Source organism: Stylophora pistillata, chromosome 12, assembly GCF_964205215.1.
Source record: "Stylophora pistillata chromosome 12, jaStyPist1.2, whole genome shotgun sequence".
Lineage (NCBI taxonomy): Eukaryota > Metazoa > Cnidaria > Anthozoa > Scleractinia > Pocilloporidae > Stylophora > Stylophora pistillata.
In genome coordinates, this window is record NC_142530.1 from 47,044 (window position 1) to 70,000 (window position 22,957).

Consider the following 22,957-nt stretch of genomic DNA (forward strand, 5'->3'; position numbering starts at 1 on the left):
AGTAGCAAGAAAGTAGCAGCTACGTCGCAGCTAAGTCGCAAGAAAGTAGCAAGTCGTAGACAAGTCGCAAGAAAGTAGCAAGAAAGTCGCAGCTAAGTCGCAAGAAAGTAGCAAGAAAGTCGCAGCTAAGTCGCAAGAAAGTAGCAAGAGAGTCGCAGCTAAGTCGCAAGGAAGTAGCAAGAGAGTCGCAGCTAAGTCGCAAGAAAGTAGCAAGAAAGTCGCAGCTAAGTCGCAAGAAAGTAGCAAGAAAGTCGCAGCTAAGTCGCAAGAAAGTAGCAGCTAAGTCGCAAGTGAAAAAAAAGAGAGAGGAAAGTGTATGTCTCTTTGAAGCCACCGTAGGTTGCCACCATATTTTGAAAATGTGCGATTTTTGGCTACATTTCCTCTTAATCCCAAGGCCCGCGAAGCAGATTTTCAATTGGGGGGGCTAATGCGAACGCTTTAGCGTGAGCAACCAGGTAGGGGAGCCGGGGTCATGCTCCCCCGGAAAAATTTGAAATTAAAGTCTTCTGAAATGGCTAGAAATGGATCTAAAACTGCCAAAAGTGCATCTGTTCACTTGAGACCAATATTTGTTTGCCCTGGAATAGAGGTTTCCCAAAAGAGAGTTTTCTCTGCATATTTTTTCTCTAGCTGTGTGCTTAACAGATTTCTTTCTCTCTTTGTACTTCTGTAAAGTTTTCCTGTAGAGGATCCGATGCATTGAGCTCTGTTGCTGACATTTTTACCCACCAAGGAAAGTGTGTTTATATTTAATCTTATTTGAGTTCCCAGTTCTCAACTGAAAGTAGGAGATCAAGGTGCAATATACAACAGAGAGGACAATGATATGCATGATAAATGATCATGAGATTCTTAAAGCAATGAAAAAGATGGTTTTCATGAAGATGTCTTTTAGATAGTTTATATAAACAGATATACATGTATGTTTGCTTTTAGAATTGTGTTGATGCTTTTTATATGCTAAAGTTTGACAAAAAAGTGGCAGCTATAATGGGCCCATTTAGTTGTGTAAAGCTTTGTGTTAGCCACTGTGAAAGGTTATGTTTTGCGATCTGCAGTAAAAAATAAATATTTTAATCACACCACAAAAAGTTTGCACCAGCAGGGATTTTTTTCTAGATGTAAAATTAATACATAATGCACCCTTAACCCTTTATTTCCCAAGATTCCTTTAAACTAGTAATTCTCTCTACTTTCCTCTGCATAGATCCTGATGATGTCAGTTTGGAGAATTCAGTGTTGGATCAACTATTTATCCCCCAACTGATATTTTCCTTTATTCTCATCACTTCTTGATACTGTATTTATTTGATATTGTAAGGAGAAATTCTCTCCCAGTTACTCGTAAGAATTAAAGGGTTAAAATAACAACCATTTAATTTTGTACTTGAAAATAATTTTGTTTTTATAGAGAATAATTCTGTTCTGCTTGGCTTTGGCCAAAGATTAATCATATAAAAATAATAAATAGTTCTGCAATGATATCTCTGACTGGTAGTTAAAGTAATAATAATTCTCTAGGGGTGACAATGGTCCCAAGTTATACAAATCAGTGCAATCTGGTATGTGTTAAAATTCAATCATGATGCTCTTGGCATAGTAATGTAAAAATAAAAATAAAAAAATGCATGAAAATGAATCAAATGTTGTGATGTAATTGTCAGTAATACGTATCACCTAAAAAAAAATTGGTGAGCTGTTTTTGCCCTTGAAGTAATGGAATCTTTTTTCTTTTGAACAATGTTTTTCCACTAGTTTTGCATTTTGTGCTCTTTTGCATGGTGATGTCCTTCTCAAGGAGCATGCGTTTGGGTGGTGGTTTTGCTACATATTTAATGGTTTTGTTGCCAGTTGAGATGTTCTCTTTGTCATACATAGTTTCTGTTAAAGTTCTTTCCTTGGTGTGACATTTGGATGTATCCTCAACATAAGATTTATTGCCACATTCCTTACGAGATGTTAAAGTATCATTGCTTATGGCAGCACTCATCAGGTCTCTTTTGTTAGCTGAACTTAGTCCTATCAGAATGTTGAAGGCAGGTTTGGCCCAGCTCATATCGCCACACACTTTTCTATAGCTTTCAAATGGTGTCTACAAGAAAAAGGAAAAAATTAATATAAGCTTTTCTAAGATGCACCTTGAGGAAACATAACATATAATTTGCTGGTGCATTAATTAAGATAACCCTCTTTGAACAAAATAATAAAATAAAAAGTGTCTTTACTTAGATTTCACCTTGATTAAATTCACTGGACGGTTTACCAGTATCTTACCTTTTCAGGTTTGTGTTTTGGTGGCTGATCCTTGTGTGGTATGACAGCTCCTTCTGAAGACTCCGAATCAGGTGTTCTAGCAAGAAAAAATTAATCATGTCACTTAAAACTTCTCTTAGGACAATAAAAATTTACTTAGAATTGTACCTCACAGGCAAAACTGGGGTTGCATACAACTTGCCAAGGTTTTCTTGATGCAGAAATTACTACCTACTGATTTATTCTGTTAAAGTGGAGAGACAAATTGTCTCTCCACTTGGTGCCAGGAAAATTTCTTGCTAGGAAGACGAGAGAGTGACAACATCTGCACCAGTGCCAGCTGGTCTACTACTAAGCTAGCTTAGAGCTTACCATGCGATGTCTAAAAGTCCCAGAGTTTTTCAATACTGTTCCACCTTACCTGAACTGACTAAGTGTAGATCGTAATTTTGATCTTCCACGAGGTATTTCTGGTGTCATCAGAGCACACCTCAAGTCCCTTGTTTCATATTCTTGGAGACAACTTTTCTAGTCATGCTCATCTAATACAGCCTGAATCAGGAAATACACATTCATTCCTGCCATGGATGACTTTGCTTGGCCACCATCACATATTTTGCAGCTTAGTTGTTCCACCTTTTCTTTCAGAGATTCCACAGTTTTGGCAATACTTTCATTTGTAAAAACCTTTTCTTTGGATTTAATAATGCTTGCTTTGAGCATGTTCATGATTCTTAAGACAGCAGTTCTGAAAGATAAGCAGACACCTTATTTTCACAGGGTTTATCCAAACATGCCAATCACTTTGGACAATCTCACCACTCAGTCAACTGTATTTAATTTTTTCACTGCAGTACTGTGACAATCCTTTTAACTGGTTAGACTCCTTTGTGCATGCTTTTCTTTCGGAAGTACCCCATCCAATGAAAGGTGCTCAACAAAATAATAGGATTTTTCCCATGATTAGCTTGTAAAACAACCTTAATCTGACTGGGATGCATCCAAGATTTAGTCAAGGGGCTGGTTCGTTGATTGTCCAAGGGCATGCTCCCCCAGGAGATTTTGAAAATTAGGTCTTCGGAAACATGATTTCCAGCATTTTGAGGGACAATTTTGGGGGTTGGACTGAACCACCCAAACCACCCCTGGGTCTGCCTCAGAATCTAGATGCAACAGTTTTCTAATTTTTATCACTGAGAGTTTGGTGGAAGAAAAAAATTGATCTTGGTTTTAAAACCTTCCTTTGCAGAAATGATCATGTTCTTAAATTAAAATAGTGTACAATATGTATCTACAGCTATCTTACTTTGCATCTGCTGTTTCTTCACAGACAGTTTGTAACTTTTGGAAAAAGGTCACAAACTCTCCAAGACCCTGTAAAAACAAATTGTTGAAAACCACAGATGAAGGAAGTTATTAAACATTAGCCATGAGTATGGGACAGAAAAGTCTACACCAACTGGGCTGCAAAGAACTCTTTGGCTTAGTAAAGATTCTCTCTTGTGGTAAAATGACCTGACACCTACTAACAGCTGAAATATATTTATAAAAATTCTATTTGGTACACTAAAGGGAATAATAAATTTTGATATACTGATATATACCTTAGTTAATGGAAGAAGTGGGTTGTCATCAATTGGTGCATAACTCTTTCCACCCAATCGTATCCTCAGAATAAACGAGACAGCTGTCTGTTGGCATGGGAAGGAAAGAAAACTAGAGAAAACTGTGTAATATTATCCTCCAACTGCTAAGGATAATGATGAGAAAAAAAATTGTTTTTTCACCACTGGATCAGACTATATACATTTTAGAATACAGCTCAATCCTATCTCACAGTTGTTTATCAAGGAGCCAATCTATTGAGAAGCAAGGCAGGATCAGCCACAGATAGGAGGTATACATTGTCACAGCAACTTCTTGGAATGAGGAAATTGGTTTAGGAAGTATCTAAGAACTCCAGTAATATGGATTGAAAGATTACAGCTTTTGCTTTGTTACCTGTCCTCCATGATGACATAAACTGATGATGATGAATGCAATGATATACATGCATGCAAGAATATCAACATCATGATTTAAATGCTTGAAAAATAACTGAGCTGCCACCTCTTGTTTCACCCTCCAGACTCTTTCAACACGCCAGAATTGCCTCTCAAACACCAAGGGATAATTTTCCAAATGAATTGAAAATTTTGACTCTTACAATTGCAACACTCTTAGTCTAATAGTGATTGATTCCACTCTTTGAAAACACTTTGCTAATGTATAGCCCACACCCTATTTAACTTATGTGTCTATTTAAAAGTGGCTTAGCCAGAAATATTTTACGCATGTGTGGTCTTCACAGCAACTTTTTTGATAACTGTCATTTGCTGATAGCAGTTCATAATTGCAGAATTTTCATGATAATATTCACTGTAAAAAAAATTGCAGGGGTTTCATCTAAGTTTTTAGCAAGGGGGCAACTGGTTTTCACAGGCAGGCAAAACTCTTTGGACTTAACTTCTTTATAAGATAAACTTTCCTCTATATGGTCAAATCAGGTGGGCAAAAACTTCCTTAAAACCAGTCAATTTGCTCAGTGCCCAGTCCTTAATGAAACACCTGAAATTGAGTGGTACCTGAAACATAGGCATCTTTTTTTCCCCCTGCAACTTTCCTCAATACTGTAAATTGTTTATGAGCCAAGTCCCTGCGAGGGATATGGATGGCCTGAGACAAAGCTAGTTCATCTCTCTAATTCACTAGAAGCCTGAGGTAACTCGATAAACTTTCAGCAATTGATCCTGTTTTCAAAACAACATGTACAAGATTAACAAATCAACAGATCACTTGTTAAGTCAAGACCATGCCTAACTTACCCTGCGAGCAGAGCCTTTTTAACCTGTCCTCGAATCGATTAAAAAGAAGAAAAGAAGAAGAAAAGTAGAAAAGGCTCTGCTCACAGGGTATGCCTAACTTCACACTAGTTCAGATTTTTTTTTCATTTATTTATTATTATTTTGATTTATTTTGATTTATTACAGATTCCAACAATTAAGAGGTTCTTCTTCTGTAACAATACTAATCTAATCTAAGTATATATACATATATATGTAGTAACTAATTAAAAGTATAATAACAATAATAAAATTAATCAATGTAACTTATCGTGAGATATTAAAATATACAATACATATTATGTGGATTAAAGACCAATATTTAGCAAACAAATGTTTCTTAGCACTATGGCAAAAAACATTATGTTCTAAAACGTTTTTTGTTGCTATCGGGAGTCTATTGAACAACGTTGCCGATGTGTATAAGGCTGTCCCTCAGAGAAATCAGCACTGAGAAGATGGCTATTTAGCTCAGGACTGAACAATCCAGCTTTCAACCAAACTGTACTAACAATAGCTGAAGGTGGTTTGGGACTGTATGTACTAATTAAGTACAACATATATGTTCGTATGATGCACGATCTTCGCAGTAGATAGCGCTATTTAAGCAATAGCGAAAATCAGACCTGAAAAAAATCAGGCCTGTACGGGATTCGAACAACTGACCTCTGCGATACTAGTGCAGCGCTCTTACCAATTGAGCTAACAAGCCAACTGGGAGCAAGCCGTTAAGTTGATTCGTAATAAACCCGTGAAAGTGATAAATCAGATACAATGAAAATATATGAAGTTCATATATTTTGAACTGCGGTATTAGATATGTATGATTTTCGCTATTGCTTAAATAGCGCTATCTACTGCGAGGATCGTGCATCATATGTATCTAATACCGCAGTTCTTAATATATGAACTTCATATATTTTCATTGTGTCTAACATATATGTTCCTTTACTCCTGTTTTTCTTTTTTTAAAATACTAGATTACCCAGGGGGATGAAGATTTCCGTGATAACACCAGTTTCTTTGATCATTTAACACAAATCTCTGTTTTAATCATGGTTATAAAAAACACAGAAGTATTTTACTAAGTTTTCTCAGAAAACTTTCCTCATTAGCAGACAATACACAGTGATTAACATAATTTTCACAGTGGCCAAAATTGAGACCATGGCATTCCAACAATTGGTAATTAATTATAGTGATTTCATTTTTTCATTGAATTATCCACATTTTATATGCTAGAGGTTAAATTATACTCACTTAGTAGTTCATAACTTATATTTTGCCAATGCTGAAAACGACCCCAAACTTACACACCCACTGGCCACTCCCACCCCTGCAGCTTCTGTGGACACCAATGCCACTCCATGATTGGGCAACATAGCCACAAGAGAAGCTGCAGAGCCTGACAGCGACTCTTTTAATCCCTCTTACCTCTTTTTCCCCACTTATTTCAACCTCAAAACCACTCTACTAGACCATTCCCATTGATGCAAAGGACCAAACAAATATGAATTTTCTGAAGCCAGTGAAGGGATTCTCTGAATTTCAGAGCTAGTTTCTCGATGTTTAAAATTACCTGCGTGAACGATTCTTGTGAAAATGAATGAGATAGAGGAGGATTGGGGTTCCTGTACTCTGGAGATTGTTTTAGTACCAGGTCATCAAGCACATGTACTGGCACATCTTGCTCCAGGAACGTATCAACTGTTTTCTCAGATAGTGAGTATTGACCATCTGTGTTCACAGAAGAGTTAGAAAGATATGTGAAAAGGAGCAATGTAAAAAAAGTTGCAAGTTTAGACAATAGTTAATACTTGTGCTGTAAAGTTCGTGATATGATGAAACTCAGTTGATTTTAAGGGTGACCTACCTTCTCTCTCTGTGGAGCAGAGCACTGTTCTGTTTCCAACCATCAGCTGAAGAATTTGTTGCTGGAAGAAATGTTTCATGCAATGTTTGAATTAACAAATTAATGAATTAACCATTTCATTCTTGAAGTTTACAGTAACACTTTTAATTAGCTAAATTACATGACTGAAGGAAAACTTTAGTCAGTGTCTATACTAACAAAAGTCACCACTACTAATCCTTTACACCTGCATATTCTCCATACTGTTCTCTATACATTTCCTAAGGTGCTTACAAGGAGAATTTTTTTAACAATAAAGATGGTGATCATTTCCTCTATTCTCATGACCTTAACGTGTGATTCAGGGTGATACTGTAAGGAGAAATTAGATGGTAATCACATGTAAGGGTCAAATTAAAGGGTTAGGGATTATTTCATACCTAAAGCATTTCATAAATATGTTTTCTACTATAATTAATGATTATCATTGTTCATTCGTTCATTCATTCATTTTAGTTTGCCATTACCAGTAAAAAAATTAACCGAATACAAAATTTATGATACATCAAAGATAAAATGAACTATTCTAACTAAATTAACTTCAAAATCAAAGGAACTGAAGAGCTAGGTAACAGCAAGGAAGCCGATTAGAAGCTGGGGGCTTACTAAGTATAGGCTTCCTTATTTAACTAGAGGATAAACCATACAAATCAAAGGTGCTGAATGAAAATTTAGATTAAGTTAAAAAGAAAAAGAAAGAAAAAAAAAAAAAAAAGAAAAGGTGTGTATATAGCTTAGCAAAGAATATATTTATAAACTAAAAATTCAAAGAAGAATTTTTTAAAGCCTTTGATAAACAAGCTGATGCTTTCAGAGTATTGAATTTCCCGACTTAGCGTGTTGAAAAACTTAAAACCTTGATGTTGACCTTATAATGTTTGTAACCTCTAGACAGCTCTTTAATTTCTCACCTCTAGCTGTGTCTTTGGCTTTCCAGTGACAAAAAACTGTTGCAAAATTTGAAGCATGTCTTTGACATTACTGTCCGTGATTAAACATGTTTTGACTCTGTGAAGGACATCAGCAAAGTCCACAGCATTGCAATGTAACAAAAACGTGTTATAAGGAGTGCATAACCTAGAAATTGAATTTTTTTCTTCATCCATTGACAACTTATAATTCATGACTGCTTTGTGGGCTTCAAGTACATCATGTAATTTCACTGTAAACTCCCCGGCTTCCTTAAAGAAAAAAGATAGAGCCATTATCAATATTTCTGTCAACAAATCATCATCATATCGATCTTTTAAGACTGACCGGATGGTTACAAAAGCTTGGTGCCACTTACACTGACCGCCTCCCAGTTAGCTCAATGGATAGAGCGCTGGACAGTTGTGTGGGAGGTCAAGGGTTCAAGCCACGGCCGGACCAACACTCAAGGTCTTAAAATAATTGAGAAGAATTATGCTTCCCTTCTATAACATCAAGAAGTGGTTAGATATTCTAGTCTTCTCAGATAGGGACAAATAAAATTAATGGAGGTCCCATCTCCTGCAGGAGGGGTAGGAGACGCACGAGATTACTGTGTGATGGATGTCCTTCCCCGGGGTGGGATGGGTGGGTTGGGTTTAGGTGGATGAACCTAGTTGGGGACTACGTGTCCTATTGTTCTTCCACCTGTACAATGTACAAATCTTTTGAAACACAGAATTGTCTTTTATTTTATTTTATCAACTGAGTAAATCGTGTATGAACTCTTCTGAACAAAATCGAAGCCTAAATATCTTAAAAACTTTAACTCTCAAGATCTGAAGGTTAATTCTCCCCTCTTGCTGCTGCATATTTCCTTGTAAATTTTGTGCGTGAAGACCTAAACACCGCAAATATGAAGTGAGCTTAAGCTTACTGCAAATTGGTTAACACCAAACTTCGTTGATTTTATCTTGTAGCTGCTGGTATCTTAACTAATTCTTCACAAATTCACAATTTACGACAATTTTTCTCCATCAAAACGCTTACAAAGTACAAACACAATAATTGGGCCAGCACGTGTTGCCCACGATCAAAAAAACTTTCCAAAGAAAGCCAGATCGCAGGTTACGTCAAGGGCACCAAAAATTCATACCACGAGGTTGCTCTAAGGAGCCTTTGATTTTTTCATGATACATATTATGGTAATTGTCTAGTACCTCCATCCAGAAGCCTACTTGTTATCATAAAGTAAATATGAAGGTGTAGTCTGATCGTCCGGGTGAGTGTAGTCCTGAGAAGGACTGTTGTCGGTGGCAGTGACTGACGTTTCGACAACCTGTGCGGAAGTCATCATCAGAGTCAAGTGAGTGATTGTTGTCAGTAGAATGTTCTTATTCCAGTTCGTGTGAAATGATCAGTTGGTTTTGCCGTGATGTTATTGGCTGTAAGACTCAAGTGACGTAAGTCGTTCGTGATTGGTCTGTTTTGGTCTGTTGGTAAAGCTAGGTTGTTCTTTTTCGGTCGTTTGTGATGTTTATGTCGTGAATGAGTCGTTTGTATGGGGCGGGTAGTTGTTGACATCTGTTTAGGGGAGTCTGTTCTAAGTTAGTAAACCAGCTTTCCAGAGTCAGTCGTTGAAAATAGTCAGTGCTGTAGGTTAGGCATTGCGCAGAGTCCCAGTCAATGTTGTGGTTGGTAAGTCGATGGTGTTCAGCAATGTGATTGCTGACATCACCTTTCCTCGTCGCCCGTCTGTGTTCAGTCAGTCTTGTTGTGAGGTTTCTGCCAGTCTCACCGATGTAGGAGGCTTGGCAGTCGGAACAATTGATCTTATAAATCGTTCCCTGTCTGTTCCTCGGTTTGTCTTTGTCTTTAACGTTGGTTAGTAACTGACGTAGTGTGGTGATGGGTTTGCGGGCGACGCGGATATTGAAGGGTAGTAAGATGCGCGAGATGTTTTCAGACATACCTTTTATGTACAGTATGGTTGCTGTAGTCGTAGGGGTTGCGGTGTCGTTTGTTTCGGTAGTGGTAGTGGGTCGGTGAGTGTTTCGTCCGATGAAGTCGTTGTTGTAGTTGTTCTTCGTAAAAACACGGTGAAGGTATTTGTTCTCGTCGGATAAGCTGTCTGTCGAGTCACATACTAGTTGTGCGCGTCGTGTTAGAGTTCTGATAGTTGTGGCTTTGTGTGATGTAGGGTTGTAGGATGACTCGTCTAGTAATCTGTCGGTGTGTGTCGGTTTCCTGTAAACTGTCGTTCGTAATGAGTTGTCGTTGTGGCTTACCAGGCAGTCTAGAAAAGGAAGTTTGCCATTTTCTTCAACTTCTCAGGTAAACTGTATGTCAGTGTTTTGTTCGTTAAGGTGGTTGTGGAATGCGTCAATTTCGTCGTGTCGAACGGCGGTGAATGTGTCGTCAACGTAACGTAACCAAAGCGGTATCGTTTGTCGGCAAGTCAAAAGGGCGCATTCCTCGATGTTCTGCATCACAATTTCTGCTATAACAACAGAAACTGGAGACCCCATGGCAGTGCCGTGTAACTGTTTGTAGTGTTTACCGTTGTACTGAAAGTAAGTAGACGTTAGGCAAATGTTTAACAAGTCCATGATGTCGTTTGTCAGTAGCGGTAGTGGTTCGGTAGATTTTCGGATTGCAGTCTCAGTGCATTGTAATGCTAATTGAAGTGGAATACTTGTGAACAGTGATTTCACATCAAATGACACTAGTTTGTAGTCGTCAGGTATCTGAACAGTCTTGGTAGCGTTAATGAAGTCTTCAGTGGATTGTAGTTTATGTCTGGATTTGTCGGTTAGCGGTTGTAGTATTGTCGTCAGGTACTTGGATAGTTGGTATGTGGGAGAGCCACAGAAAGAAACAATAGGTCGCATCGGGAAACCAGGTTTGTGTAGTTTCGGCAAACCGTAGAGTTTCGGTGGCTCTGGTACCGAGCACCTCAGTCGATAGTACCGTTGGTTGTCAAAGGCGTTCGTTTTCTTGAGTGTCAGTAGTTTACTGTTGAGTTTGCGTTGAAGGGCAGGAGTTGGGTCACGTTTGAGTTCTTCGTAGGTTCGTTTGTCGTTAACTAGTGCGTCCATTTTGTCGTGATAGTCATATCACGTAAAGTAAATATGATGGAGAAATGTAAGACTGAGTTTCATGCTCATTTGAATTAATTCAAAGTCAATTGCAATTGTTTAAACATTAACCATTCCATTTCCAATATCTAGTTTTAGTAATTCTCTTTACTGCCCGCCATACAGTTCTTATTATGTTACTACTGATAATTTAGTTGTGGATCAACTAACATTCCCCTGCTTTTCTGCTTGATAGTATTGATATTGTAGGGAAAAATTCTGTCTTAGTTGGTTACTCACCATGGGTATTAAAGATGGAGTGGATTATCAACATTGACATTGAATGTACCTGGTTTCACTTGTTCTGTATGACAAGTCCCAAACAAATCAACAAACAATGGATCCTGAAAAAATCAGATGAATACAAAATTTTTTTAGGAAGATTACAGTTTAAACTAACAGAAAATATTACCAGTTTAATACTAACACTGACCTGGTTTTGCACAAGACAAGTTAGTCTCCTGTAGTAATTGGATTTGTTGGAGAAAAGCGTACAATTATGCCCTGGGAACCCTTGCCAGGTAACAGACCACAAGTTGATTCCAGCTTGAAGACACTTTGACTACAATCAATCATGAGCTAACAAAAGCAAAAATTATTACATAAGAACAAACAATTAAGTGTTTAAGCTAAAGGTTTATCTGTTGATATCAAGTTATTATCTAAAACAATTTCTTTTCCATAACACTGCCATTATGAAGAATATGACACCAATTGGAAAACGAGACCTGTAGTTTATCTGTAAATTATAATTATAAGTAGCCCTATAGCGATCTCCCTCCAATGGACTTAGCCAGAGGTGAAAAACAGGTCGGAGGGAAAAAACATCTAACAAAAGACATGAGCTGATTTTTTTTGCATTCTGAAGGTGGAAGCATCTGTTAAACTTTGTAAACATGGGAATTTCTTAAGATAAGTGACCTTTATCCATAGCAATTATGCTTACATAATAAGCACCAGATAGATTACCAGATTTTCAAAAGATTTCAAAGGCAACAGGGACTCAGTGAATATTTTTTTGGTTATTTTTGCTCATAATTAACTAATTATCAAATTGGACTTGATCTTTTTTCTCTAGTACTAGTCTTATGGTGATGTCATTCCCTTATCATGGAACTTGTTAATCTCCCAGATATCATAGAAAACACTAAGTTAAACATGATTTAGTGCTCAAAGGAGCTGACCTTGCACCAAGGGAAAATGAAGTAATGTTCCTGAAGGAGATAACCAATTTCTTTTGGAAGTAACTGAACAATTACACCAAAACAATTATTTACCTTTCATGAATAATTGTTAAATAAAGAGAGTAAATCCAGAAGTGTTTGACCTGAAAAGCTGCAGGAACATCTGAATTGTTAACAACCTTGAAACTTTTAGCTGAAAACTTGCTAGATTCTACAACTCCCATATCAAGATAGTCAGAGTCAAGACCAACTTCAGGCCCTAAAGAACAGATTGAAATTAAGAAAAACTTGAACATTTTTCAACAGGAACTTCCTTGATTAGAGAGTAAGTGTGGTTCACAATGTCCATGATTGATGTGAGATTACTGTTGACTGAAGAAAGAGTGGAGGGGTACTCAGGTCTATGACACTGGGCTCTCAGAACCTCAACCCCATTATAAACAATTCTGTGGCCAATTAGAGACTCCATTACTTTTAGGCAAATGTAATTTTTGCCATCTCAACTTTTTTCTATGCATGGACTACCTTATAAAGCCTTTCAAGTCACCCTAAAATAAATTAAACACATCCTTATGATAAACATCAAATGATGACATTTCTCTGAATATATAATTTATTTAATCATTTTATACTAGTCTTCTGAGTTTATGAGCTGTTAGAGCCTATGAAAGCACAAACATATCACTACCTTTACCTATTCCAGTGCATTTTATAACTGAACAATTGGTAGCTCCAAGAGCTATAACTTCCAGATAATCCACTGAGTATAAACCAGGATTCTGTGGAGTAAATGATACCTGAAATAAAAGAATACGAACAAAATACATTTTAAATAAAGATCACATACCAGTGAGCAGTTGTCAAAGGAATTAATAAACACAAGTGCAGATACAAGAAGAATATACAGAGAAATATTCAGTTCACAAATATTGCAAACAGAGAACAATGCAATCGAGTCCCTTCAGTTGGTAATACATAGATTCACATGCAACAAATAATTACCTTAAAAAATGAATGATCAGCAGGGATTTGCTAAAGCAAAGGCATAGAAAAAACCAGGAAAGATTTATTACTCAACGTTTGGGGGTCATCGTGACTCCATTATCAAGAGACTAGTTTAAAAACATGCAAATAAGGAAAGGTACAAGAATAGCATGAATTAGACTGAACGGCTTAAACAAACACCTTGGCGCGGATGGAATCCGTTTGCACGTTCAGTGTTGGCTTACGCATGCGAATATACAACATTTCATTAACAAGGCAATCAAATTTGCCGTTACATTTCGTGATGACGTTGAATTGCTCGATCAAGCGTTCAGGCATTTCACTATTGTGCTGGAGGTGGTAGTGTTTGTAGATAGAAGATGATTTCCTTGTGTGCCCTTCTACGCGCTCGTGTAAGTGACCACGAGTATAGCCCACATACCCTGCATCACACAGGTTACATTTAAATTCATAAACGATACATTGTTGGTTAACAATAGGGGGCTTAATTTCGTGTTGCTTAAGCTGTTGATCGAGCTTAGGGCTAACGAACACTGGTTGGACAGTCACGTTTAACTTCGAGCTTAGACTGTTCAGTTGTTGTTTAACATGATTAGCTGACGACTGGTCCTTGAAGGGTAACACTAATCTCACAGTCTCCGATGGTACGTCTGGAGATGGACAGGGTTCTGCAGATGAAATCCTTCTCTCAACGAACCGCTTGATTGTAGTTTCAACCAGTGGCTTTGGGTATTTCAAGTTATGAAAAACCCGAGTCGACGAATCGAGAGACCGAGAACCAGAGGACGACCTCCTAAGTATTACCACCCTCTCCTTCAGAAAGAAAGGGAGTTGGAAACTCTCGTTCGAAAGATTCTACCGAAATCCATTGCTGACACTCTCCGCCCGAAAGGGTCCAGACTCGCACACTTGTATGGCTTGCCGAAGACACATAAAGAACAGTTGGCCGTGCGGCCAATACTCTCTGTTACTAACACCTACAATTACTCGCTAGCGAAATGGCTTGACGACAAATTGAAACCCCTGTCGTGCAACCAATATACAGTGACAGACACATTCCGCTTTGCTGATGAAGTACGAGGCTTCGAGATCAGGAACGGCGAAATTTTAGTTTCCTATGACGTCATCTCATTGTTTACAAATGTACCATTGGAGGAAACAATACAGATCTTAGCTGAAAAAGCCTTTGCCCAGGATTGGTTCAACGAGACGCACAGCTTGAACATCTCTAAAGCGGACCTAATCGACCTCCTCCGAGCAGCTACGAAAAACCAGCTTTTCCAGTTTGACGGTGCTTTATATGAGCAGACAGATGGAGTCGCTATGGGTTCTCCCCTTGGACCGTTGCTGGCTAACGTCTTCATGTGCTCGATTGAGGAAAACCTCGAACGACACGGTCAACTTCCGCGCTATTACCGGAGGTACGTCGATGACACCCTGACCATAATGCCTGATAGGGTGACCGCTGGCCAGTTTCTAGACACCCTTAACTCTACCCATCCCTCCCTCCAGTTTACCATGGAAGTCGAACGGGAAGGATCCCTTCCCTTTCTAGGAACTGAACTGCTTAACCGTGCACCAAAGATTGAGAGCAAGGTCTACATCAAAAGAACCAACACGGGTCTCCTTCTGCATTTCCAGAGTCATGTTGACATTAAGTACAAGCGCAGCCTAGTTAACACCATGGTGGATCGTGCTTATCGATTATCTTCTAACTGGTCTTTCTTCTCCGAGGAATGTGACCGCCTTAGAGGGGTTTTTCATAACTTGAAATACCCAAAGCCACTGGTTGAAACTACAATCAAGCGGTTCGTTGAGAGAAGGATTTCATCTGCAGAACCCTGTCCATCTCCAGACGTACCATCGGAGACTGTGAGATTAGTGTTACCCTTCAAGGACCAGTCGTCAGCTAATCATGTTAAACAACAACTGAACAGTCTAAGCTCGAAGTTAAACGTGACTGTCCAACCAGTGTTCGTTAGCCCTAAGCTCGATCAACAGCTTAAGCAACACGAAATTAAGCCCCCTATTGTTAACCAACAATGTATCGTTTATGAATTTAAATGTAACCTGTGTGATGCAGGGTATGTGGGCTATACTCGTGGTCACTTACACGAGCGCGTAGAAGGGCACACAAGGAAATCATCTTCTATCTACAAACACTACCACCTCCAGCACAATAGTGAAATGCCTGAACGCTTGATCGAGCAATTCAACGTCATCACGAAATGTAACGGCAAATTTGATTGCCTTGTTAATGAAATGTTGTATATTCGCATGCGTAAGCCAACACTGAACGTGCAAACGGATTCCATCCGCGCCAAGGTGTTTGTTTAAGCCATTCAGTCTAATTTATGCTATTCTTGTACCTTTCCTTATTTGCATGTTTTTAAACTAGTCTCTTGATAATGGAGTCACGATGACCCCGAAACGTCGAGTAATAAATCTTTCCTGGTTTTTTCTAAAAAATGAATGGTTGCATTATAATTAAATTAACTTGTGATAGGAAAATGACAATCCTTACTGTTGCTGGGCATCTGCCTGCAATCCTTTGACAGTGATCGAGTTTTGTCTTAATCACCTATTTTTCTTCTTTATGAGAGTTAAAGCTGATGGTGTGAGCCTATAATGTAAGATAATAAGGAATTATTTACAACACAGGGCTTATGACAGTGTAACAATTAGTTCTATCAAATATGTAAAACCTGATTGAAGATATAATTTATGAGAATAACTGACGTGTATATAAGACCAGTATACCATCAAAAATGTTTTGTTTTACTAGAGACCCTGTAACAATTTACAGGGGATCCTAAAAGACAATTAACAATTTAGAAAAAAATTTGCAGTACACTTAAAATGCCCACCCGAGTTTCATTGGGTAGAATGATTCCTTTAGAGGGATCAATGCTAAGACTTTTTAAGTGAGGTCCAGGGTTTTCCATGCAAACCTGATGGGTAAAATAAGGTTTGTTGACATTACAATTACATTATATTACAGTACTGCATCAATCAATTCAAAGCTTCAGCATCTCTGCCCCTTCCCCCCCCCCCAACCCCTGACATTTGAACTTTTGATAACTGCTTTCTTCAAATTCCTGAGAAGGGAAAAAAAAAAGGGTTCAAATGTGCCCATTTTTTTCTCAAGAAAAAAACAGTGACCATCGCTTTCTACACATTGGCCAAGCTATAAAACCTAGTGAAGTATTTACCTTAAATACATTGATATTTAAGGATATAACACTTGTATTCTGCTGGAGAGACTGGACACATCTCTACAAATTTCCCACCCACCCCAGTCATGCAAGGTTCAACCCGCTACCGCTTCCGCTTCCATTCAGATGATGGTTATTCTGTAGGGAGGGAGGGGACATTGAAGTTTTGAATTGATCGTCACATATCAGTAATCATTAATATTCTTATGTATAAGGATAATTTATTTTATGTCAGGTACACAGGGAGTGGTTGCCGGTTGCCCAGATCTCCTGAGCCAGGGGTTCATGATAAAAGGGACTGACATTACTAGATTCCTCATTCTAGGAAAAATGATAAATTTTAATTGATGGGGAAAGGGAAGGTGGCCTTAGTTTGACACTTAGGAAGGTTGAGAACATTGAACACACCTCAGTGCAATCCTGGAAGCGTTCTTGACCTCAAACAGCCTTGTTGATGCTGTACCTAAACAGGTTGGTTTGAAATTAACAGTTCCCTGTAAAACCCCAAAAATTTACAATCAGATATAACAAATCACCTGGTTTTCCACTTAACATGAACTTTTTACTCTTATTAAAACAACAGAGATACTTAAATTAAGATTGATTTCAAAGCAGTATCTAATGGATTGGTAAATCTTAGTCAAAATATAACAAGGAGCTATTCATAATTGATAACCATGCCATTATGGATTCAAATCAAAGAGTAATGGTTCAATCGAAAATGTCCTAAGATTACAACCTGATTATTGAGTTTTAGAGATGGAATCTCTGCTGATCCAACAAGGCTTATTTCCCAAACAAAGTTGTAAAGTACTCAGTACAAAGTTTCATATATCACATGTTACAAAATAAATGTCACTTGCTAAACAAAAATTGCATTTGATTGTATGTAGTGCTGTGTCATAAGCCATGTATTTTTGTTTGCAAAAGCCTGCAAATTCAAAATAAGCAGTGTGGTATGATTGCCACACACTAAACTACTGACTAACCTCACTTGCTCTAAAGCCACACCAGGAATTATTGGCCCGCTGTTATTTTTGTACACACTTTGCTGGGCTCGGCTGTACTGTCACAACCTCAGGTGAATCTTTCCCAGTACAGCCCTTATGCTTGCAGATTGGTAAGAAGTTATTATTTAATTTAATTTTTGCTAAGGTTCCCACTTCCATTGGTTTCTTACAGACTGCTCTAACTTATTTCTCCTCTAGTTTCAACCATACTTGTTCCAGACCCAAGGTAGAAAAATAAAGATAAAATCTTACAATTTGTTTTGTAACCACCTTAACAGATTGTCATCAAATGCAAAATGGATCGGATTCTGCCCATTGCTGGTCAACAGCAGTGTTCTGTAGGACATGCCATCCACAGTAGTGGCTGGAAAGACCTAAACATTCCAAAAAAGGAACAAGTTACTAATCATATGCTTTGTCAACTAACAGAATACAATCATACTGGCACCACCTAGTAATACATTATGGTGGACTAAAACTGTTTCTATCCATTAGTTCAGGAACAGCATTATTCTAACAAGGGTAGTGTAGTGAAGCATTTGTCCCATTTACACAAGCAAAATGTTTTCTTAAAATTAGGTTGACCTGAATAATCAGTTTGAGAATCTTCAATGGGGAAAACATATCAAACCATGCTTGAAAAAACAGCTTTAACGTGTGTTTTAGCTTTGGTGTGAATGGCTAAATTATCACTTACCAGCTGTTGTACATCTCATTGACTTCTGGGGATAAATGATTCAGTCCGCATTGCAAATGTGAGTCCTAAAAATAAAATCCAATCAATTTTTTTCGGTGAAACAAGGAACTTGGATTCATTGATGTTTCATCAATGAAAATTCTAGATGTAACATCAAAACACTTAAGCTAATAACAGAATATGGAAACAAAAACAGAACTAAAGCCCTGTATCGTTGAATCTAACCATAAACAGAGTTCAGTTCAAATTACTTATTAAAGTTAATTTCAGCACAAACCTGTAGCACTGAGCGAAAGACACCAGGGAGGACACTTCAACCAGTCGATAATCTCTCATACTCTGTTCCAAAATACAAATAATATTATAATAACTATTGGTGTGACTCAATATCAAGGGCATACTTCACCTGATAGGCAGAGAATTAAACGTCAAAAAACATCTTAATGACACTATCAGAACTCTCAAGTTAATTGCCTGACAAAGAATAAGATTTTTTACCACAATTCCTAGCCTCTGATTGTGACACCATGGGTGTCCCCTTTTCGACAGAAGCGGAGGGAGGGGGGTGTGTATTTAAGGGAATAATCCCCTGGAAAATTGCAATAAAAAGTAATAGCAAGGACATGCATTTCTTCATTCTGAGTGATAACTTCCATTGCTGAGGTGTGAAGTGTTTGAAGCAAGTACAAAGGAAACAAGGAGTAAATTCTATTTATCAAATGAAAATCAGTTATATGGGTACTGAACTAGAACTGCAGTTTGCTATCTCAAAATCAACAATTTGAATCAGAAACTTTGAATTCATGACAAATAAATAAATGGTTGTTATGAGCTTGGAAAAAATTTAGGCTTCTTAACAGGTACACCAGCACAGGAAATAAATCCCTCACCTTATAAAATGTATAACACTCCAGGTCAGCACTAAAAACCTGATTAGCAGCATTCTATTAAAAAAAAATTAGAATTACAAATTGAACTGTAAACAGAATCAGACAGTAAAGGCAAAAATGAACCAAGTCCAAGTGAATGAAAGAAGCATAGACAGTGTTTACTGACAGTATCAAATAACTTTCTGGTCTAAATGTCACTCGGAATGATGCAGTCTTTAGAGGGAGGATGTCTGCTTCATCTGGGGAAAGAGAAAATATTCCTTGTTGTGTCTATCAGACAAAAAGGAGAAAAACATAACACAAGAAGAAATCACAATGTAACATTTATTTGCAATTTAAATTATAGGTCTCAAACTAGAGATGGGCAAACAACAATTGTTAATGATCTAAAAAGTACAAGTTTTCACGTTTCATCCACATGCACGTGATTTTTCCCTTTGTATGATTTGTGATGTTTACTGTCTGTATAAAGTAAACACAGAAAACAGAATAAACAATTGAGCTCTGATTCACAGTGAACTAAACCAAAGGAATAATCAACTAAACCCTTTTTTGAAACCATTTACCTTCTGTTCCACAGCCTTAGGATCCAGCATCTGCCCAAAGTCTGCCTGGAGAACATCCAAACCGACACGAGGGACAATGGTGGTCTGCAAATCATGAATTCAAAATAGTGATCACATTAGAATCAAACTTCATGTATTAAATTTAAATGAAGGAAAAATAGGGACCTTAACAAACAAACTAATAACTTACAGTTCCTCCAACTGAGGCATGACAAAGAACTCTTCCATTGGTGACAGTTCATGAGCTGATGGCAGCAATTCTCCAGAAGAAGTACTCTGCTCAAAGAGAGGAATCAACACAACTTATGTTGTTAATTATTCCTTACTTTCTGAAGATAAAACTCAAAATTAAAGGGATGATATAACTGGTAACAAGTAACACTCTACTAATCCCATGCTGCTGCATCTTTTCTCTTAACTGGAATTTCATTCTCAACCACAGTTTGTGTACATAATCAACGTTTTAAGATTTTATTTACAAAGCAATAAAATATTATGTTTTAACTCTTTAACCCCTTAGATAGAGTAACTGGTTTCTAATTTAAATAAGATATAGAAGGCATAAGAATAAAGGAAATAATCACCAAATTAAGAAGGTCCTGATTGTCAATACTGTAAATAAAGTACAGAAGAATGCAGAGAATACCAAAATTAATTTTGGGGTGCAAAGGGTTAAATGTCATTAACCTACAACTATCAGAGTACAAACCTCCAGTGCTATGCTATTAAAGCTCCTTTGTCATCAAGTTGAAGTTTGTTTGTTCTCAGATCTTCATTAAGTTGCTATAATAAATTCATGAACAAATTGAGTAGTAAGGTTATTTGATATGTTAGATGTACAATCATATAGACTTTGTTGTGGGCTGCTCTAGAGCAAAAGCATTTTGAAATAACTTTAATTCGTATAATTATTCATCATTTTAATCGAACGTAATCTACAGATCTCTTTTAGTGGGAACACCACCACTTACCTCAGATTTTTGAGAATCCACATCTAACATGAGTGTGATACCTGTCCAGATGTTTCTTCTGCAAAACAGCTGGTAAACAGATAAATTTACGGTTCATCATTTTAACCTCATGGTATGACATAAGTCATGCTATGGGTTTAGAGTTTGGAGGCAAATTTCAATTACAAATCACTCACTCACTTTGTTATACATTAATTAATGCATTAAACCTGGATTAAACACTTTTTCTTCCCCTCTCCGATAAGTTTACCTGTTCAAAGTCACGGTGTATGTATATTTGGGGGGTGGTACAAAGGCAAGAGTATGCCGAACTACTTGGACAGATTCAAAATGGCATCCTGTCCCTTGAAGGGTGATGGTTTTTTTATTCCAAACTTGATCAAAACATACCTTTGTGGAGCCAAAAATGGAAAGGAAATATGCTACAGAATACCCGACTGCAGAGAAATGGGTGTCTGAGTCTTAAAAGTGACAATAACATGAACAATTCGTGCGAGAAGACCTAAACACTTCTACACACTTAATTTACAAGATTTAAATTACCTGAGTGAGTAAACTTTTCTGCATCATTCAGCTTACACTTCACTGTTAGAATAATCTAAAAGTAGGCTGCCATATGTCTACAACATGAGCATCAAAGACAGAACGAATGATTCAACAATCCGTATGCACTCTGCCACTGGCTGGGCTCTTGTGCGTAGCATCTTGTGTTGTCAGTAAAAAAATATTCTTGACACAAACTCTACTTACACCTACCTAATTTTATAAAGTTATTCTTAAGGAAAATGTTCCTGAAAATGAAAAAGATTGTAGTACTATGAAATGCAAGTATCTATAACATAGTATCTAGAGCATTGTATTGCGCCATTTGGCTGCATAAAATTTGGCTCCTCAGTTTTGGCTCCTCAGTTTTTTCTATACCAGTAAAAGAGCCAGTGTGGGCAGATTTTTTCTTCAAGTGCCTTGGTCTGATCTTCTCTCACCTGATCTGTCATGTGAACTTAAGCTTAGAACTCTCACTGACATTATTAACCTTGGGCTGAACACGATCATGCCCGGGCGTTCTACAAAGGTGTATGAAACTGACCGGCCTTGGTTGTCTGTACATCTCAAACATCTAATTGCCCGTCGTCAGAAGGCATTCGCATCCGGGAACCAGTACCTATTTAAGATCTTAAGAAACAAAGTGAATCGAGAGCGCAAGCGCTGTCAGAGGGTCTATTACGAGAACAAGGTTGATGACCTGCATGCTTCCAGGCCTCGTAATTGGTGGAAAGAAGTGAAATAGCTTTGTGGGTCCACTAAATCTACTGAGCGCGATCTGAAATCCAAGCTCCACAAAGATCTCGGATATGAAGATGCAGTTTTAGCTGAAAAAATTAACCACGCGTTTGTTAGCGTAATGAAAGACTACTCGTCATTGGCAGTTGGCGCACAGGTGTCAGCAGATGATGATAATCCGATTGTAGTTACCAAGCAATCTGTCATGAGGAAGCTTCGCGAGGTCAGCACTTCTCAGGCGAGTGGCCCAGATGACATTCCAAACTGGGTCCTTAAGGAATATGCTGATATCTTGGCAGTGCCCATTGCTGACATCTTGAACGCCTCTTTCTCTGAAGTCAGTATACCTCGTGTATGGAAACTGGCCGATGTTCCACTGTTACCCAAAGCGCCAATTGTCTCGGACTTTAACAAAGATCTACGGCCAATCTCACTTACATCAACCATGTCAAAGATCGCCGAGAGCTTTGTTATCGAGAAAGCTCTGAAGCCCGTGGTGCTATCTCATATTGATCCAGGTCAATTTGGTTTCATCCCGGGCTCTTCCACTATGTTCACGCTTATCTTGATGTTTCATCATTGGCTGCGCGCCACTGACGGCACCGGGGCATCTGTAAGAACCGCTCTACTGGACTTTCGCAAAGCTTTCGACTTAGTGGACCATAACATCTTGGTTGGTAAACTTCATACTCTCAGAATTAAGCCAACTGCCATCAACTGGATTATTGATTTCTTGAGGGACAGAAAGCAAAGAGTTAAGCTCAACGGAGTTTACTCTGATTGGCTTAGTGTTCCTGCGGGTGTTCCCCAGGGGACTCGTCTTGGCCCTTGGTTATTCTTGGTGCTGATAAACAACCTTAAGTTACCTGATGGGTCGTTTGCTATGGGGAAATTCGCCGACGACACTACTGTTTCGGAAATAGTACTACCATCCAAACAAAGCGCACTTCAGCAAGCTGTTGACTTTATTAGCACCTGGTCTCAGGAGAACCGCCTGCAGCTGAATCCATCTAAATGTAAGGAACTGCAGTCATGCTTTAAG

At 38.1% G+C, this 22,957-nt stretch overlaps 2 protein-coding genes and 1 pseudogene across 4 annotated transcripts in view; 1 reads left to right on the top strand and 2 right to left on the bottom strand.

Annotated features, from left to right (window-relative positions):
• Positions 1-1,056: 1,056 nt before the first annotated feature.
• LOC148718310 (uncharacterized) lies at positions 1,057-19,530 on the bottom strand (annotated as a pseudogene). Its single transcript, XR_015994180.1, has 22 exons — positions 19,505-19,530; positions 19,264-19,336; positions 19,098-19,151; positions 18,485-18,546; positions 18,208-18,272; positions 17,781-17,884; positions 16,909-16,994; positions 15,810-15,908; positions 12,975-13,077; positions 12,374-12,431; positions 11,530-11,675; positions 11,386-11,440; positions 9,180-9,298; positions 7,962-8,231; positions 7,012-7,072; positions 6,718-6,875; positions 4,881-5,045; positions 3,861-3,947; positions 3,563-3,630; positions 2,678-3,004; positions 2,278-2,353; positions 1,057-2,095 (listed from the first exon to the last, which is right to left on the bottom strand). The product of XR_015994180.1 is annotated as an uncharacterized LOC148718310 (transcript).
• On the top strand, positions 13,278-15,747 carry LOC148718311 (uncharacterized). Its single transcript, XM_088741634.1, has one exon. It carries the CDS (start codon positions 14,027-14,029, stop codon positions 15,620-15,622), a length of 1,596 nt encoding a protein of 531 aa, XP_088597760.1. The 5' UTR covers positions 13,278-14,026; the 3' UTR covers positions 15,623-15,747.
• A 164-nt stretch (positions 19,531-19,694) lies between the features above and the next one.
• LOC148718312 (serine/threonine-protein kinase Nek11-like) overlaps positions 19,695-22,957 on the bottom strand; it is an 11,528-nt gene continuing 8,265 nt past the window's right edge. The window contains exons 7-11 of one of the 2 annotated variants that reach the window (XM_088741644.1): positions 21,178-21,425; positions 20,635-20,703; positions 20,373-20,446; positions 19,854-19,939; positions 19,695-19,747 (exon numbers count right to left, since the gene is read on the bottom strand). In XM_088741644.1, coding sequence (XP_088597770.1) covers positions 21,377-21,425 — 49 coding nt within the window. In that variant the 3' untranslated portion in view covers positions 19,695-19,747; positions 19,854-19,939; positions 20,373-20,446; positions 20,635-20,703; positions 21,178-21,376. Of the gene's footprint in view, positions 19,748-19,853; positions 19,940-20,372; positions 20,447-20,634; positions 21,426-22,957 lie in introns of both variants that reach the window. The other variant, XM_088741643.1, reaches the window with a different exon arrangement.

Coding starts and splice junctions, on each gene's coding strand:
- LOC148718311 (XM_088741634.1), top strand. CDS start 14,027: ATGAAAAACCCGAGTCGACGAATCGAGAGACCGAGAACCAGAGGACGA.